General features: G+C 46.6%; 1 protein-coding gene across 3 annotated transcripts in view; it reads left to right on the top strand.

Annotated features, from left to right (window-relative positions):
• Nucleotides 1-16,557, top strand: part of NCALD (neurocalcin delta) — a 50,016-nt gene extending 33,459 nt beyond the window's left edge. For 2 of the 3 annotated variants that reach the window (XM_082752262.1, XM_082752263.1), the window contains exons 2-4: nt 1,208-1,604; nt 6,939-7,044; nt 7,859-16,557. In XM_082752262.1, the coding sequence (XP_082608388.1) occupies nt 1,227-1,604; nt 6,939-7,044; nt 7,859-7,956 (582 nt within the window). In that variant the 5' untranslated portion in view covers nt 1,208-1,226 and the 3' untranslated portion in view covers nt 7,957-16,557. The remainder of the gene's footprint in view (nt 1-1,207; nt 1,605-6,938; nt 7,045-7,858) is intronic. The other variant, XM_082752264.1, reaches the window with a different exon arrangement.
• Nucleotides 16,558-16,858: the final 301 nt, after the last annotated feature.

Raw genomic sequence — 16,858 nt, 5'->3', positions numbered from 1 at the left:
AAGAACATTTTACTGGATGTTCATTTGCCACACTAGATATAATTCATAAATCCATCTCTGCAACTTGAAGACTCTGTTCTGACAACAGCGTGGGAGTCTTGTATAAATTATTTTGCAATTCTGCTGAAGTTGTCCATACATCAGATTTTAGTGGTGACTGTCATTCCCATGATAAATTCTCAGGAAGGTTTCTGTCGATAAAGCACAGCTTCCCACAACTCAGGTATAATGCTAAGCTTCCAGTAAAACTGATGATGCGGGCTTTTGGAGCCAATGCACTCACACCCCTAAACCTAAAACCCAAAGGGCATCAATCGTTAGCAAATCTGCTGCACAATGTGATATGTAGCAACTTGCCTTAAATAAAACAGAGCTAGGGTGATTTAACTGAAACAGCGGAGATAAAAGCTGCTTCCAAGAATATTTCTTAATTGTTAAGTGAAATGAATTTCCAGTTTTGTTGTCTGGGTATTTTTTTTTCTAAAAGCCATGACCACCCAGCTCACTATTGCTCAGTTATAGCTCCAATTTATAGCTACAAGGAGAATTTAAAAAAAAAAAAAAAAAAAAAAAAAAAACATTTTTAGTTTGGGGTGGGGGAATCCACCATTGATAAAATCTTGCCAGATTTAATCTGCATTTGAATTGAAATGAGAATTGGTCCCTGCCAAACAGAAGAGGCAATTTATGGGTTGCTCTGACTGACTCTGGCTATAAAGATGTGACTAGAAGTGGAGTTCCTGGTTTCAATGCATGCTGCAGATGCACTCTGATCCCATTTTGAAGTAGGACCAAGCAAATGTAACCTTCTGCAGCAACCTGGTTTCAACCAGGGTTATAAAATATGTTAGCTTCTTCGGGTGAGGTCCCTGAGTTATTTGGGTGCCCTGGCTGGAGGCTGTGCCGCAGCACACGGCCTACTGCTTACTTTGTGATGTAAAAAGGAAAGTGGGATAAATTCAACATAATTACAGTTCTCCAGACTGTGAAAAGGTAATGTAAATAACGTTAAGTTAGTCTTGCTAGTTTTTTCAGATTATTCTTGTAGTAGGGTACATATCCCAAAGTTTTGGTTGCTTCCCAAGTGTGAACTATCATCAGAAAACTCCAACACCCAGTCCTTCTACTGCCTCCAAGCTAATTGTTATTAATATTTACAAACATTATTAATTACTATAATTTAAATGAAGTTGTTTTTCCTCTGCAGGTAATATTTTGACACCAATATGGGAAAGCAAAACAGCAAGCTACGCCCTGAAGTCATGCAAGATTTGCTAGAAAGTACAGACTTTACAGAACACGAGATCCAGGAGTGGTACAAAGGCTTCTTGAGAGACTGTCCAAGTGGACACTTATCTATGGAAGAGTTTAAAAAAATATATGGGAACTTTTTCCCTTATGGGGACGCTTCTAAGTTTGCGGAACATGTATTCCGCACTTTTGACGCCAACGGAGATGGAACAATAGATTTCAGAGAATTCATCATAGCCTTGAGCGTAACGTCGAGAGGCAAACTGGAGCAGAAGTTGAAGTGGGCATTCAGCATGTACGACCTCGACGGGAACGGCTACATCAGCAAGTCAGAGATGCTGGAAATCGTGCAGGTACGTGCTGCTCAGAGGCACCCCTTCGCCTCCCTCGTTCCAGACAAAGCACGGAGAGATGCCACAATGAGAACTGAGTGGAAAGCTCTGGCAGCATCTGGGAGGTTATGTTCTAGTTTATCTGTCTAGTGCTCGAATATAAAATGTTATTTCCTTTGGCATAAGGAAATTTGGGGGTTTTGTAGCAATCCATACTATTGCGTTTGATATCCAGTGTAGGTTTTTTTTTTCTGAGCAACGTGCTGCATGGAAAGCTCTCCTCCAGGAGCTCTGCTGGGCTGAAGCACAGCAGCTAGCATGATGATCAATGTGGTTCTGTCCTCTGGGAAATCACTGTCAAGGAATTACAGTTAATTACAGTTGAACCAAGTATCTTAGATTAACCAGGTTTTCTACTTTTAAGGAAGGCAGGCTCCCTCTACAAGAAATTTACTTTGAAACCACTTTACTATTAAAAACCAGCTCACATATTTTAAAACATATCTGCCTGTCTAACTCCAGCAATGTCTGCATACTTAATGCCATGCTAGCTATCTTCATATTAACTTGCCAGTATAGATAAACCTTATCTGGATAGATGATGATTCCCTTCGCAGCTTCTTTGGATGCATTTCCTTGTGCTGTTAGTAGGAGTCCCACCTCATTTTGTCTTCCTCTAACATGTTTTCAGCCTCGAGGCACATCACTCTACTGAAAGCTTTAAAACATTTTTGGTACAGTAGTGTATTTACACAGCTTGAGTCTGTGAAAGGCAGCACCATACAAGAAAAAAGAAAAAAAAAAAAAAAAGCCGGTTATCAAGATTTTTTATTTCATGGGGGGGTTGCCATGCTAGCTATGCACTGTATTATTCAGATTTATATTTGTGCTGGACATGAAGTGAAAGGAATGCATACAAATTACAGTCCATGATGGCAAGCTGCCTGTATGGAATCAGTTTAATGCATGGTGCCCTTGTCTTTTTGTCAGGGCACTTCTGTGTCCTCCAAACAGTAACAAACACCAGCACTCACTCTGCTTTGGTAAGAGCAGATACATGTCTCTGCTGCAAATGCAGGGTTGTTGAGCTCTCTTTCAGGCTTTATTTTGCATTCTTGTATCTGGGTTAAGAAGCAGGACTGCGCTGAGCTGCAGACACCTCCCTGTCTGAGTGTCACGGCAGACTCCATGGAATATTTGCATTAGAAGATGCTCTGTTCCTTACAAATCTTCCACTCCCCCAGGCAGGGTAAACAGGCTGCCAGTTATTGTTTTCCTGGCTGTATTTCTCCTTATGAAAAAAAAAAAAAAAAAGACAAACCAAACAACCAACCATAAAACACAAAGAGAATCCCCAAAGAACCAACAAAAAGCACAAAACAAAGACAGGGGAGCCCAGCCCAAGCAAGTGTCTGTTCCTCAGGAGAAGGCGCCTCAAAGACTGCAGGACCACTTCCTGCTGACAAGTATTTCGGGAAGGCCTGAGTGCTCGACGGCAGCATAAACCCCCAAGATCAGAAGGTTTACAAACACAAAGGACAAGCCCACAAATGTGTTTGAGTCAAATTTAATGAGAACATCAGTGGCTGGGATCTCTGCAGCGATCCAAACTAGGGCCAGCAGAACTGGCAGCTTTTCCCATTTCCCACGGATCTGCTCACTAGGATGTTTAGAGGCTGAAATGCTTGCTCTCCTTCGTCCTCACGTTGGTACCAAGTTGTATTGTTGTCTTTCACAACCATGCTGCCATCAAGAAACGAAGCTGCAGCAGAAGGGTACGTTCAGGGTGATGTTTTGTCCACCTGTACCTCCAACCTAAAGCCTCCTGGGGGCCAGTCTTTCATTAGACATTTCTGTACATGAACAGTCAGGAAAGCTACCCCTTTCATGAGGCAGTTGATTTGTAGATCTCACCCTGATCTCTTCTTCCAGTTTTCACGGTCATGCTGATGTTCCCGAATTGCATGGGCCAGCCCCAGCTCCTCCCTGTTGGGTAGGATTTGCTGCACGGTCTCTGGAAGCACCTTCAGCTGATAAATGAAACACGTAAAGGAGCACCTTTTGTGCTTTATCAAGATACCTTTGATACACGGTGATCAGACTTACGAGAAAGCAGCTAGCAACTATCACTTTCATTAACAAAAGATGATTATTCTTTAATATGGAAAGACAGGATTCTGCATCAGATGTCTTCCTGGGTACCCTAAGCCACTGATAGTGAAAAACAGAACTCTAATATCTCTGATACATGTCTCAGAGGAACCTATTACAAGTCCCTTATCTAGCATACATTTGCATGTTGCTATAGCAGGATTTACTGTTTTCATCTGGATTCTTGCATGCGACAATACATCAAAATGGATGCTAAAAGAAATGCAATCAGTCTAAAAGTCATAGATTCACTTCAAAAAATGCCACCCCCATTACACTTCCAGGGTGCCCAGAATTTACTGCACCTGAAATAATGGGGAAGAGAAGTGAGCCACCCTTCTCTTCTTTCTCAGTCTGCTTTTCCTTGTGCTTTTACAGCCATTTCTCTGCAGCCATTTTCCCTGTTATGCTGATGGCTACTTGAATTTCCTTGCTTTGTGCCACCTATGTCACTATGAATGGTCCAGAACAGCTTCGTGAAGCCATTGTGGCGCTACTACCATGCACAGCACATCTGCAAGTACTGTGGGAAGGGGTTTCATAGGCAGGCCTTGCCGCAGGTCCTCCTGCTCTAGAAATGCTTTTCACATCTCTCAGATGTTTACCCATAATCTAAATAGCCCAGACCACTCAAAAAATAGCTGGCTAGAAGGTTTGTGTTTGCTCCCCTGGATGAAGTGGGACATACTTGGCAAGAGTCTCTTGAAACAAGCCTTCAAATAAAAGACGGGAGCCTTGTTCTAGGGGCACATTTTTTCACACCGTGGAATCATAAGGCACCTTAAGAGCACTTAGCCAAGAGATGAGAGTAACACTTTTATTTTAATAGGAACAAGAGGACATCCATTTCACTTGCTGGGCTAGCTTATTTGTAAGACAGGAAGAAACAGAAGCTGCTATGGGAAGAAGCAGAAGCTGATACGGCTCTCCGTAGAGGCAGCATCAAAAATCCCATTTGGGCTGAGAGGAAAGCAATTTTTTTTTTTCAGGTTGCTTAATGCCCCCACTGGCTTTCCACCCCAGCATGGTGAGGCCAAGGCCTTTGCTCCATGTGGAGCAGAGCCCCAGCTGCCTTTCGGTCCCAGGTTACACAACCCAAGGTGAGCACAGCCCGGCTCCATGGGACCACTGCAAGGGACCAGCTTCCTTCAGAGCTCACCCTTTCAAACCCACAATCAAGAGCCCTGTGTAGCTGCACTGAATTAACACAGGGCAAATCCCAAGATCCTGAATCAGTTTGAGCTGTTTTTCATTTTGGGAAAACTTCCCACTGAGCTTCTGAGTAAGGGCAGAAGAATTTGTCCAGAGTAACCATTTTCAGCATGAAAGGAACGCTCACTATGTTATTCCCATCTGGCTTTCCTAGAATATCTCATCTGTTATTCGCTTCACATGCCTCTGTGAAAAGGACCCTGTAGGATGAAGTCATCTTGAAGAGCTTTATTTATTTATTTATTTATTTTTGTCCTTAAAATCTGCATATTCTTACTATGGTTGCTTTGATCAGAGTAAACACGGCTGCGCTGCGGGGCCGGGGCATTCCTCCCACACTTTCAATAGAGACTCTGCCATCCTCTCGCCCCGAGGGAGGCAATGACCCCTCCACCTCTCTTCCTCCCCCAGACAAAAGCCAGACAGCTTAAGATGCTTACACAGTGGCAGGTTTATGAGCCTCCTCGCTGCTCGGATCCCCGTGAGCCTTGCATGCTGATCAGGACGAGGCGGGTACAACTTATCACTGCTTGCCATCTCCTTTTTTTCTCTTCCCCTGCCCCCAGTGTTCATTTGCCTGCTTCTTCATCTCTTCTTCTGTCCTCCTGGCCATCAGATGATCAAGACTGTATGGACAGCAGCTACTGAGGCTCTTACTCTGGCACCCTAAATCCCTTGGGAGCCTTTGGGCATCCCCGCACTGCAACTCAAAATAATGATGATTAAAAGGGTACCCACCATGTTCCCATTCATCCAGCCATTGTCCATGCTGAAATATTCTCCCACTAGGGTCTACCACCAGAGTTACAGACTCAGCAGAGGGAAGACCAGGGAATCTGTGGCCTCAGCCTTGGTGACAAAACTGAGGGAGCAGATGCTCGGCTGCGCTGAGCCTAAGTGATAAATATTTCATTAAACAGACAAATGCCTTTCTCGGGGTGTCATGCTTGATGTTATTTAAACGCCAGGCAGACTGAAAGGTGAGCTGGCTCTGCTGACAGAGGAGAAGGCAGTGGGATGGCCGAGGCAATGGCTGTGTGTAAAATGTCCGTGCTGCTCAGCAGCGTCCTCCAGCTGGTGAGCCCAAGCTGTCATGGTCCTGGGGCTGTCCCTGGGCCAAAAGACTGTGGTGTGCCAGGCAGAGTGCTTTCATGGGTGGAAAGTGGGGAGGGGGAGCCACAGTGAGCCATCTGGATCCTGCAGGAGGACCCAGCCTCCAGGGCAAGGCGAAGCAAAGAAGTGGTCATCGCTCTTTTATGTTTTAAAGTTAAAGTTACCTCTCTTTTAGGGCAGCTGGGATCGTGCAGGACTAATGGATTTGTCTGTGCAAAGAGTGAGGATGAGTGACAGCCGTGCTGTGCAGGACCAGGACATCTGCTCCCTGTGGAACGAATTATGAATGGTGCTTTTTTAGCTGTGGAGGCACACAAGGAGAAGGCCACCTCGTTGTTGGTCAAGCCTTCTTTATCTGTGAGCCTTGGCAAAGGCAGGGATGAGTCACTGCTCTCACGGGCAGGGTGCCAGCCGAGCAGGGAGAAGGCAGATGGGTGCACACAGGGTGGGGAGAAGGACAGGAGAGGTGAGGATGGAGCCCAGGTGGCTGAAACTGAGGTGAGCTTCAACATGGGACGAGACCTCGGTGGTCCTTCTGCTCCCCACGTCCCGGGAGCTGCTGGTGCCTAAGTGCAGTTCAAGTGATAAATTCATCCAAAGACTGTTTTCATAATGGAAAATGTAAGCTCAGTACAAGCCCAGATTGTGTTCAGCTGTGACTAAATAAGGCAACACATTATTTTCTAAACGAGTGTCCCACTGAAGAGGGCAGCTGCATGTACTGCTGCCACCCACTCCCCTCAGCGTCTGCAGAGCAGATCCCAGACGATGCTCTGGGGAGATTTTCTGCCTCTTGTGGTCACCAGGAGATAACCATACCCCTAACACACTGAGATAACGTGTTTCTTACCAGCTCTTTGCCGCTCTCGTATCACACAGGCAATCTATAAGATGGTTTCTTCTGTCATGAAGATGCCGGAGGATGAGTCAACACCGGAGAAGAGGACAGAGAAGATCTTCCGTCAGATGGACACCAACCGTGACGGTAGGCTCCCTCCAGGTGCCGGGTGTCCCCTCGGACTCACCGCTCCTCCTCCGGCCCCCTGGGCCAAGCCACGGTGCCCGTGGTCCCTCCTCGCCAGCCGGCAGGGCTCAGAGGGGTGCAGTACTCAGAAACACCGCTCAGGAACCCACAGCCTGTTTTTTTGTTTTCCTCTCAAATTCTATTTCTTTTCCTGTCGGTTCATTAACTTCGCAGTGGGAGATGGTTTTCTCTTAGTAAACACCCAATATTTTCCACTGAGGAGCAGGGTATAGATTTGCCTGGATTTTAGGTTTTTAAAAGCCCGTGCCTGTGTTGTCTGCTCCCACCTGGAAGGGTTGTTGTTGAAGGCAAACAAGAAAAACCACCCCAAACTTCTGCCAAAATAACTCTTATCCCCATAAAACCTCAGGAAATTGTTGAACCATGGGAAAAATCAATGTGTCTGTGGCCTCTTCTTTGAAAGGAGGTCTATCCAGGGTCCCACCTCAGCCATAACCAGGGCTTGTACATTTCGCCTTAGCTCATCCCTACCTCTCTGTAGGATGATTTTGGGACACCACACCTTTTTCTTTTCCTTAAGGAAAGGGAGCAGGAACCACAGCACCTTCTGGCACCCACAGAAAGTGCTGCCCTGTGGCCACCAACCCCAAGCCATCCTTCCTCCAAACCAGCACCCCGAGGAAGGGCCCCTCTGTCTGCCATTGCACCCCCAGGGATTTTCCTTACCCCCTGCCAGTTTCCTTCCACCACACGTGCCTGCAGGCTCAGCAGCTGTGCAGACCCACCGCGCTAAGCCGACGTGTCTCTTTTCCAGGAAAGCTCTCTCTGGAAGAGTTCATCCGAGGCGCCAAGAGCGACCCGTCAATAGTCCGACTCCTGCAGTGCGACCCCAGCAGTGCCGGGCAGTTCTGAACCCAGTCTTTGGATGAATTATGTATCTGCTTTTTTTTTTTTTTTCCCCCCTTGCCAAACAACATTCATGGTAGTGTTGCCTCTGTATGGCCAATTATGCCTTCTTTTGTGGCATCTTATAGCTTCTTTTGTCGTGGATTAATTATACGAATGCTGAATTGCTCTTAACAATGTGTCCAGAGCACGGGCAGTACTGTTTTAAACAGATATTGTGGTGTTATCATTATTTTGAAGATTTTTTTAATTTTTTTTTTTGTTTTTAATGTGTCTGTTTTGGAAAGTACGCGTTGAGAAAGAGAAAACCAACAACAAAACCCTTGGCAGCAAGACATACCGATAGGTCTGAGGTTGCTGCTTTAGTAGCAGAGCATTCACCCAGAGGACCTGAAAGTGTAGCAGAGATTGAAGCAAAAGGGTTGTGGTGGGGCAGGACTCACCTGGGACCTCCTCTCCTGTCCAGGAGGCACCAGTGAAGCTCAGAGAGAGGATGACGATCGTACGCAACCGGTGAGGGCTGCACCATCCGCACCCCTGCTCCTACACCTCCTTGTTTCAATGCTGTGAACATTTTCAAGAAAAGAAAAGGAAAAAATCAACAGCTTTTACTTGGTTTACAGTGGTTGGTTTCACACGGCTTTATCTGAAAATCCAGCAGTTTGCCGTCCTGATCCCCAAATCCACAACTGATGATACCTCTTGCCATTTGGGGTCAGCAAAAGCAGGCACGGATGTTGAAAAACTGGGTATTGATGATGAATTTAAGGGAGACACGTGTTGAATGTGAAGTTTTCAGGTTAGTAATAAAATAGTTTCTATGAAGGAGAGTGGGCATTGAGCCAAGGAAATGATGCACACCTGTAAGCAGCTAAAACTGAGGCAAACCAGCTCTTTTGAATGCTCTTGTACAGTACGAAGTTTTGGGGGTGTTTTTGTCTCTCTCCACGTAGCTGACGCAATTTCTGGGCCTGCTCCGAGGGGGAAGGCCGTCATCAAACCTTGTTTTAAGCATAACGTTGTAGCATTTATATTTCCTTTATTTTAGTAAAGCTCAAAAGTCTGTACTGAAACAAGGAAATGGTACGCTTTACGGTATATTTATATATATAAAAATTAAAAGGAAAAAAAAAAAAAAAAAGATCAGCTCCCAGAGAAATGTTGAATGTTTATCTTTTCGCCTAGACGCAGGACTTCTGAAATTTGCCGCTGCAAAAACCCAAAAACCTCCGTCCTTTTGGCCAGAGGCGCTGAGTCCAAAGCTGGGGTGCAGGCGTGGGATTGCTCGGTACCTGTACGAGCGCTGCGGCGACAGAAAGGCTTTTGGTGGCAGGAGGCATTACGCTGGCTAAATTGGCATTAATCTGTCGTTAGCTGCAGGCTGCTCAGTGATCCCCCTGGCGAGGTGTCCGGGCGGGCAGTGGGCTCGGCAGGACGACCTGTGCCTGGCAGGCGAGGCTGGCGCTTTGTCAAGTGGCCTTGTAGATGCTAATCCCCCGGTAGCCTTAATTTAAAATAAACAGGAGTGAAATAAGTCTGCTTCGCAGATGATGATTAACTAAGTACTAATTAGAAGTCATGAAAAAGGAGCCGAGTGTGAATAATTTTTTTGTTGAACACTAGCTAGCGTGTACGATAATTAAGAGAGAAAAAAGAACCCTAGACTTAATTTCTCATTACCATTTGCTTTGCCAGGTTTGATATGCAAAGCCTATTAAAATAAAATAAAAATAAATTAAAAATAACATTGTTAATCAGTTGTACTAAAACGATCTCGAGTGGCTAATTGCACATAATAAAAATCTTCAGGCGCACACTTTTGTCTCAAATGATCACAGAAAGCCAACTGATGATTTATTCCTGTGAAATTAATTAAAATCCTGAGCAGAGGTGTGTGGGGGAGAGTGAGAAAGCAGGAGAGGCCCGAGCACAGACGTGAACAGCTCGCAGTACTTCGTGCTCTCAGCTCTTACAAGCATGCGGGCAAATTTTGCACTGATTTTTCCAGTCTGTCCGCTATTTCTCCCTAACCTCCAGCAGGCATCCTGTGCACAGCTCGGACCTGCCAAGGAGAGCCTGTGCCTGCCCTCCTGTAGAGCCCAGACCTATAAAAGCTGGCACTTATGGCACTTATTGGGGATGGATGTGAAGGCTTCCTCTGGTCCCATCTTCCTTTTGCTGTTGTGACTGAGACTTTTTGCACGTGACTAAGACTTTTAAGACGTCACCTTTTATTTAAGCATCTGCATTCCATCTCTGTTTAGTTTTACAAGGCATTTCTGGCCCAGCACCTAACTTTAGCTTGTTTTTACTCGGTAGTTTCAGGGTTTCACGTGTTAATGCTGTCCGACACGTGCTGGAAAACACAACCTGCGACGTGACCCCAGGCCAGAGGAGATGTAATTCTTTCCACAGCTCATGAGATCTGAAAGAATAAGAGCTAGCCCCCAGCTGCAGAGGACATAGCTGCAGATAAAAGTGTTGTATAAACATTTACAGAGTGAACGCAGGTTACTCTTTTACCTGCCTACCGCTGACGACTGGTGTTGTTTTAAATTATTAACTATCCTTTTCTGCCTCTGCCTCTGCGTGTGCTTTGAAAGTGAGCCCTAGCTGGGCTGGTTATGGGAGCATCTGCAGACCTCAGAGCAGCAGAACTGAAGCATTGAATGCTGGATTGTGTTTTTCTGCTTTGCTACTGTTAGCATTTGCAGTCATTGCATAAACCTTCTGAAAACAAAATGACTGACCTCTCTGGTATAAAATTACGCAGCAAGTTAGGCACTTTGAAGAGATCAATTAGAAATATTTCCGTACAGGAAGGCTGGCAGACAGCACATGCTCTTGCATGTCACCTCTCAATTTCGCAGATACATCCTCTAATAGTACTTGCTGGTGGGAAAAGTAACCTTCACTCAGTTATTATCCAGACGAATTAATGAGCACATCCAGCACGCAGACCGGATCCACATAGCTTGCGAAATTCTGGGCCAGAAGATGCCAAGTGATGTCTGTGGCTGGTGCTCTTTGCCGTCTTTGTTTGGCAGTGCTTTGGGAAGGGAAAGAGGAGCACAACCCTTGTAAGAACAGCGTGTGTGTGTTGTGAGCTCTTATGGCTTGAGAGGGGATGAAAAAAGATCTATGTTTCGACGTGATTCGGAATCCTGCGAGTTCACAGCAGGGAGTGTTCCTGAGATAATGGGGCTGTGCTGTTCCTCCTAGGAGCTTTTAGGATTTTTACCTTATTGCTGTGGCATTTTGTCCTTTGTTGTTCTCTGCTAGAAAGCATGACCTCCGCCTTTTCAGGACACTGCTGCTTAAAACACGGAGCCAGAAGTATGCAAATTCTGTGGCTGGAAGTGGTCTGCGTGCAGCAGAAGCGCCCAGGGGCACAAGACAAGCTCACACATCCCCAGGTCCCCAAGATTAATATCTGTCCCCATGAGCTGAACCCGGGCTCGGCTGACTCATGGAAACTGGGTGAGCTGTGGTAGCTGCTGCTGAGCCCTAATCCGCGGCATAAGCCGAGATGAGAACGTGGCCGTGGCCGTATGATGCCCGGTACATGTGAGCGGGGGGACACAGTGACAAGTGGCAGGTCCCCGGGGACACGCGGCAGTGGGAGGGAGCCCCCTGCACCGCAGTGAGCGCAGCTGTCCCCACTGTTATAAAAGTGTCTTTTTTTTTTTTTCTTTTAGCAACACCCATGAAGATGCAGAATCATAGCAGGGTAAAGGAGGCTTTCTCCAAAATGGTTTGTTTTTGTGGCCTGGTGCAGGGACACAAAGCAAAACAAGCTGAGGAGGGCTGGACGAGACCTGTCCTGAACACCCGGCACACCAGCTCCTCTTTTTGTCCTTCTCATGGTTCTCTCTCGGTTTCATGTGTCCAGGGGGTCTCTGGTGTGAGACCAGTGGAGAAGGACATTTTATCTGTCTTTTGCACAAATATTCGGATGTGTTCATTGCTCTGTCATGCTGGGTGTGATCTCACGTAGGAGCCTGGAAGTGGGGGAAGTCGGTTTCCCTGGTACCACGGGCAGAGCCATGCTCAGAGACATGGAGGAGTTTGGCAAGCAGCAGGCAGCTGAGCAGAGCTCCAAGAGGAGTTTTTGATTCGTGCACCAGGCAGATAAGACACGAGGCAGCGACGTGCCAGGCCCACAGAACAATGTAAGACTAGCACAGAAATGGTATCTCCTAACTGGGTAGCTCTGCTCTGCACATCCAGGCAGAGCATTGCTGGCAAAAAGCTCTTTAAAATACCTTTAGCACGAATGTGCAGCTGCAGAAGCAGCTCTGCTCCCCCTTGCAGAGCTGCTCACCGTACCCCAGTTGGGAAATGCCATATGCTCCCCGGGGAGCTGCTGGTTCGGCTCCAAGTGTAGCTGTGGGCAAAGCATGATGAGCATCTTCATCCCTTGCAGAAACCACCTCTGGCTGCTCTGAGGGTCTCAGCAGCATCCCTTGCTCCAGGCTGGCTTTTGCTGCTGTTGGTTTCAGACGTCCACGTGAGCTAATCGTTGTTTCAGGGATGGGGATTTTCACAGGATGAGGGAAAAAGCTTTTCAGATATGCTCTCCATACCTTAACCAGAAACAGCCAGAAAGGCCAGGAATGCACAGATTGGATTTCCTCATGGCTCCCACAGGTCACCTTATTTTATTATGTATAGCTGGGATTAAGATATCACCTGTAAAATGCTGGCTAATGCACAATGAGCAAGGCAAGAAAGAGCTTGGGTTGTGGCGAACGGAGTGAAAGGACAAGAAGAATGAAAAACAGTGAGGCACATCGCTGCCTTCAGACCAGGGTCTGAATCCCCACGGCGAAGCTCCCTGTTAGCAATTACAGAGCAGCTCCTTTTCATCCTTCCAGCCCGTGGGATCTCTGTGGCTGTGTTGCCCTGGGTCACCACGTGCTAAAACTGGGGTTTGGGGTATGGCCACAAAGATGTTCATCTGAAGCACGCGGTGGCCACCCTCTCCGCTGTGTTTGCTCGCTCCGCAGCTGAGAGATGTCTCAGATCTTCCCCTCTTGCCCTGATCTGATCCCAAAGGCGTTCTCCCCTTCCCAGGGCTCAGGGTGCTGGGCTCCCCAAGGCTTCCCTCCCCTCTTTTAGCTGCCATCCCCACCCTCTCCCTGTGAACAAATAAAAAACCCCAGGCCTGTGACATCTGGAGGAGCCAGGCTGGACGCATGTAGGTGGAACAGCTTCTGATTTGCTTCCCAGCCCTCGGCCCTCCAGCGTGTACCTTGCCAGCCCCACTATTTATTTACTGTTTTCAGCAGTGGCAGCGTTAAACATTTCAGGAACGTGCTGAACCCCTGGAACAATGTGGTCTCCATTATCGTGCGTGTGTGTTTGCTGACACGCCGCAGTCTGAACCCAACCGGTGACTGCTCTCCACTCCTGCGGCTTATCCCATGGAGTCCTGATTTCTCCCAGGCAGGAACAGCATCTTCCTATTCAGCCTGATGCTGCCTGGAGCATCCTGGTGCTGTGGTCCGAGAGGTAATTGTGGCAGAGTGGAGTGATGTCGGGCACAAACTCTTCCTGCTGCCTGTCAAAGGCACGCGTCAAGGGTGCGACCTCTGGTTCTCTCCTCAGGGCTGGCCTCATGTTCCCTCCCCTGAACAGGATGGTGGCGATTAGTAGACCCACCTGAGGAAATCTTCTTAAATTCTAATCACAGTTTGTGCCGTTAATTGGCTGCACTCGGAGGGGAGATTAATTGGGAGAGAACCCGGAGCTCCTTGCCACCAGCACCTTTTCATTTCCTGTCAGTAGCTTATTCCCATTTTCGGGGCAACCAACTAGTTTTTTATTAGTATCTGAAAGAAAACAAAAGAAAACAAAACCACCACAAAAACCAAAAAAACAGAGTTTCAATTTGATAAAGATCGGAGGAAGCTTACTAAAGACATTTTGCTGTGTTAGCCTTTTGAATGCCCTACAGGATCATGTTTCTGTGGCATTTTCTGTTTCATTTCCTCACTCATGGTTTAGTTGTGTTCTTGATTTATTTGTTTTAGATCCTCCCAGATTCAGCCCTGCACGTCGTGTAGCTCACATGCTAGGAGAAGTCTCAGTGAACCCAAAAGCAGATCTGCCAGAGCAATTACGAGCGAGGTGGGCTCGCTGTGCCTAGGAAAAATGAAGTGCTTAAGCAGGTTAGGGATTATTTCTGTCTGCATATTTCCTGCAAGGAGACAGAGTTGCATTTCAATACCCTTACTTCTTCCACTTGCTCTCTTCATTTCCATCCACGCAGTCCTGTAGTTTATATCTGTGTATTCAGTGCTAATTTGCTCTTGAACCCGAGGTGACCTTTACGAGCATCTTCTGACAGAAGCACTTCATACCTTTGATTTACAAATATGCCCCAGTCGGTGACAGAATACGTGCAGAATTAACTAGTTATAGGTGTGTTTGTGTGAATTTGGGCAAATGTTTCTGGTGCTGTGGAGGCTAACAAATTGAAATAACCCACGGCCGAAAGCTGAAGGGATCCATGTGCCCCATTCCCTCTGAAGTCCATGACCACAGAGAGCTTTCTCACCACTGCTCCCAGGCTGTCTCTGCGTCGCAGCGTAAAGTAGAGGAACCAAACCTAATTTTCAATAAGCTACCACGGGCAGACTAAATGCAGCAGCACGGCGTTCAGCATATTCTGTGTCTTGGCAAAAGGAGATACCTCTCTAGACGAATGCTTGGTAAGCAAACCTACATATCCTAAGAAAGACTTTTTGCAACTCGGAAAGGAGAGGGACAACTACGAATTACATGAATTTGGTCTGCATAGTTTTCTTATGGCTGTCTCGAATTGTTAGTGTCCCGCGTGTGCTTGCCTGTAGCTATTGTGATGTGTTAATTTTTCTCCCCACTTCTGTTGTGATCTCCTGTGGTGATATTCTGAGTCTCCGGCCAGTTCTCACCAGGCAGCACCCACCCGAGAGGACTTCCAGAGTGGTTTTGCCTTCAGAAAGGCCGCGGGCAGCTCTCGGGATCTGTCTCTGTGCCGCTGCGTGCTGTAGGAACATGTACCCGCAGCGACGTGCGAAACCCACCCTGCGCAAGGAGAGCAGACGACCAGCTCACGAGAGGGGACAGAGCCTGGCGGAGGGCTGTGTCTGTGTTTTGTGCCCCTCAGCAGCACGCTATGAGCTCCCAGCTAGGACCTTCCTCGAATTTTTGGTGTTGGAGTCAAGTTTTCTTATGCTGATAATGTATTTGTATTATGCAACTCAGAAAAAAAGAAAAAAAAGAAAAAAAAAAAAAAGGAAATTCTCTCTCTCTGACTGTCCTCTCCTCTCGAGAAGCTCTTCTCTTCTGTACATATGATATGCAGAATGTATGGAAGTCTTACCAGCGTCGGTTTGCATTTTGAAGACTGTACTAATTAACGTGTGATACTATTGTGTTCTCGTAGTGGCATCTTTGATGTAAGATGTAAAAACTATTTAAAACAATTTATTTTTTTTTTGTTTTGTTCTTGTTCAGCTTTTAGAGCTAGCACCAAGGACTGCATGTTCACTAGGATCAGCCTTTCCAAGGGCCGTCGTAGCTGCACACAGGCGCCGTTGTTCGACATGGAGTGTAGTGCCCGCCTTCTCATTTCCATAGGGGTCAGTTCTGAGCTCATTCTTCCCCCAAAAGTCTGTTCTTCTGTCATGCTCTCTCTCTCAGACTCAAGCATCCAGATCACACACTTTGGCCAGCCCCACCACCGCAGGCTGCAGCCGGGCTGATGTGAGACCCTCTGCTTTATTTGCCTTTTCGGGCTCTAGTGGGACAAATGTACTGGGTTCACGTTTTAAGACACTTTGCACAAGTGACTTGAAAAAAATTTAACTAAAATTGAAACATAATGACACATTATCCAAGAAGGAAGTATTAGCCTGAGCTGCAAGTATGGGGTTAGAATCCTATTGGGGTGTTTAATGTAGTAAGAATTTGGGGTCCATCCAAATTTGGGGCATCTGGGGGGCTCAGATCTGCATTTCTGGTCAGGCGTGGTGGGGGCAGAGGGGCTTGCACCCAGCCCTTCAGGCAGGGCCGCCGCAACAGACTCTGAGAGAGATGCTTCTCCCATCCTGGGCCAAGAGGCAAGACATGCTGCAGCTTACCAATTTAATTTTTTTCATATAAATATATATATTTTTTTCCTTTTTAAAGGAGAAAGCAGTTCAGCCTGCACCTGACAAAATGACTGACTTCAAAAGCATGTTTTTCCTTGTTCTATAGACACTCACAAAACAGCATCGTGTGGTTAAAAAGGCGCATTTGTGATAGTTTCTTTTTCAGTGCCAAAATATATAAGCAGTATTGTTTGAAGGGAAATAAGAATTTTTTTACTGTATTGTTATTACTGTTGAACAAATATTGTTTTTAAATGTTAGATTTTGAAGAATTTTGTATTGTAAACTGTTTTGTGACATGGTGCTTTTTCATACTGGAATTACTGATTGCACCTAAATATGAATTATTTTGTTTTCTTATATAAATATGTAACCTTGAACAATCTTGATGAAAACCAATGTATGGTGGATACCGAAGGTTCACACGAATCCCCCTACTGAACCCCCCTAAATGTTCTTTCCTACTAATAAATATCCTGCTGCAGCCAGTTTCGTAGCACGTGCTGTTACTCCTCACACCCTGAGCTTTCTCCAGCCCGCAGCCACAGCCCCCAGCCCGCTGATGGCAGGGGGTAAGGGGACAGCCACCGGGCTGTGCCCAGCTAAGCCAATTTCGAGGGCTTAGCAAGGATTTAAGCCGTGCATTCGCGCTGCATTGGCACGTTGCAGTGGGCAGGACCACAGGCTCCATAGGGGGCTGTCTCCTGCTCCTATTGCAGCCCCATGCATCTCCATTAAGCTCTTCAAATTTTTACCTGGGTTAAATT

This window comes from Aythya marila (assembly GCF_965140915.1).
Source record: "Aythya marila genome assembly, chromosome: 2".
Classification (NCBI taxonomy): domain Eukaryota; kingdom Metazoa; phylum Chordata; class Aves; order Anseriformes; family Anatidae; genus Aythya; species Aythya marila.
This window is presented reverse-complemented; position numbering and strand designations above follow the sequence as displayed.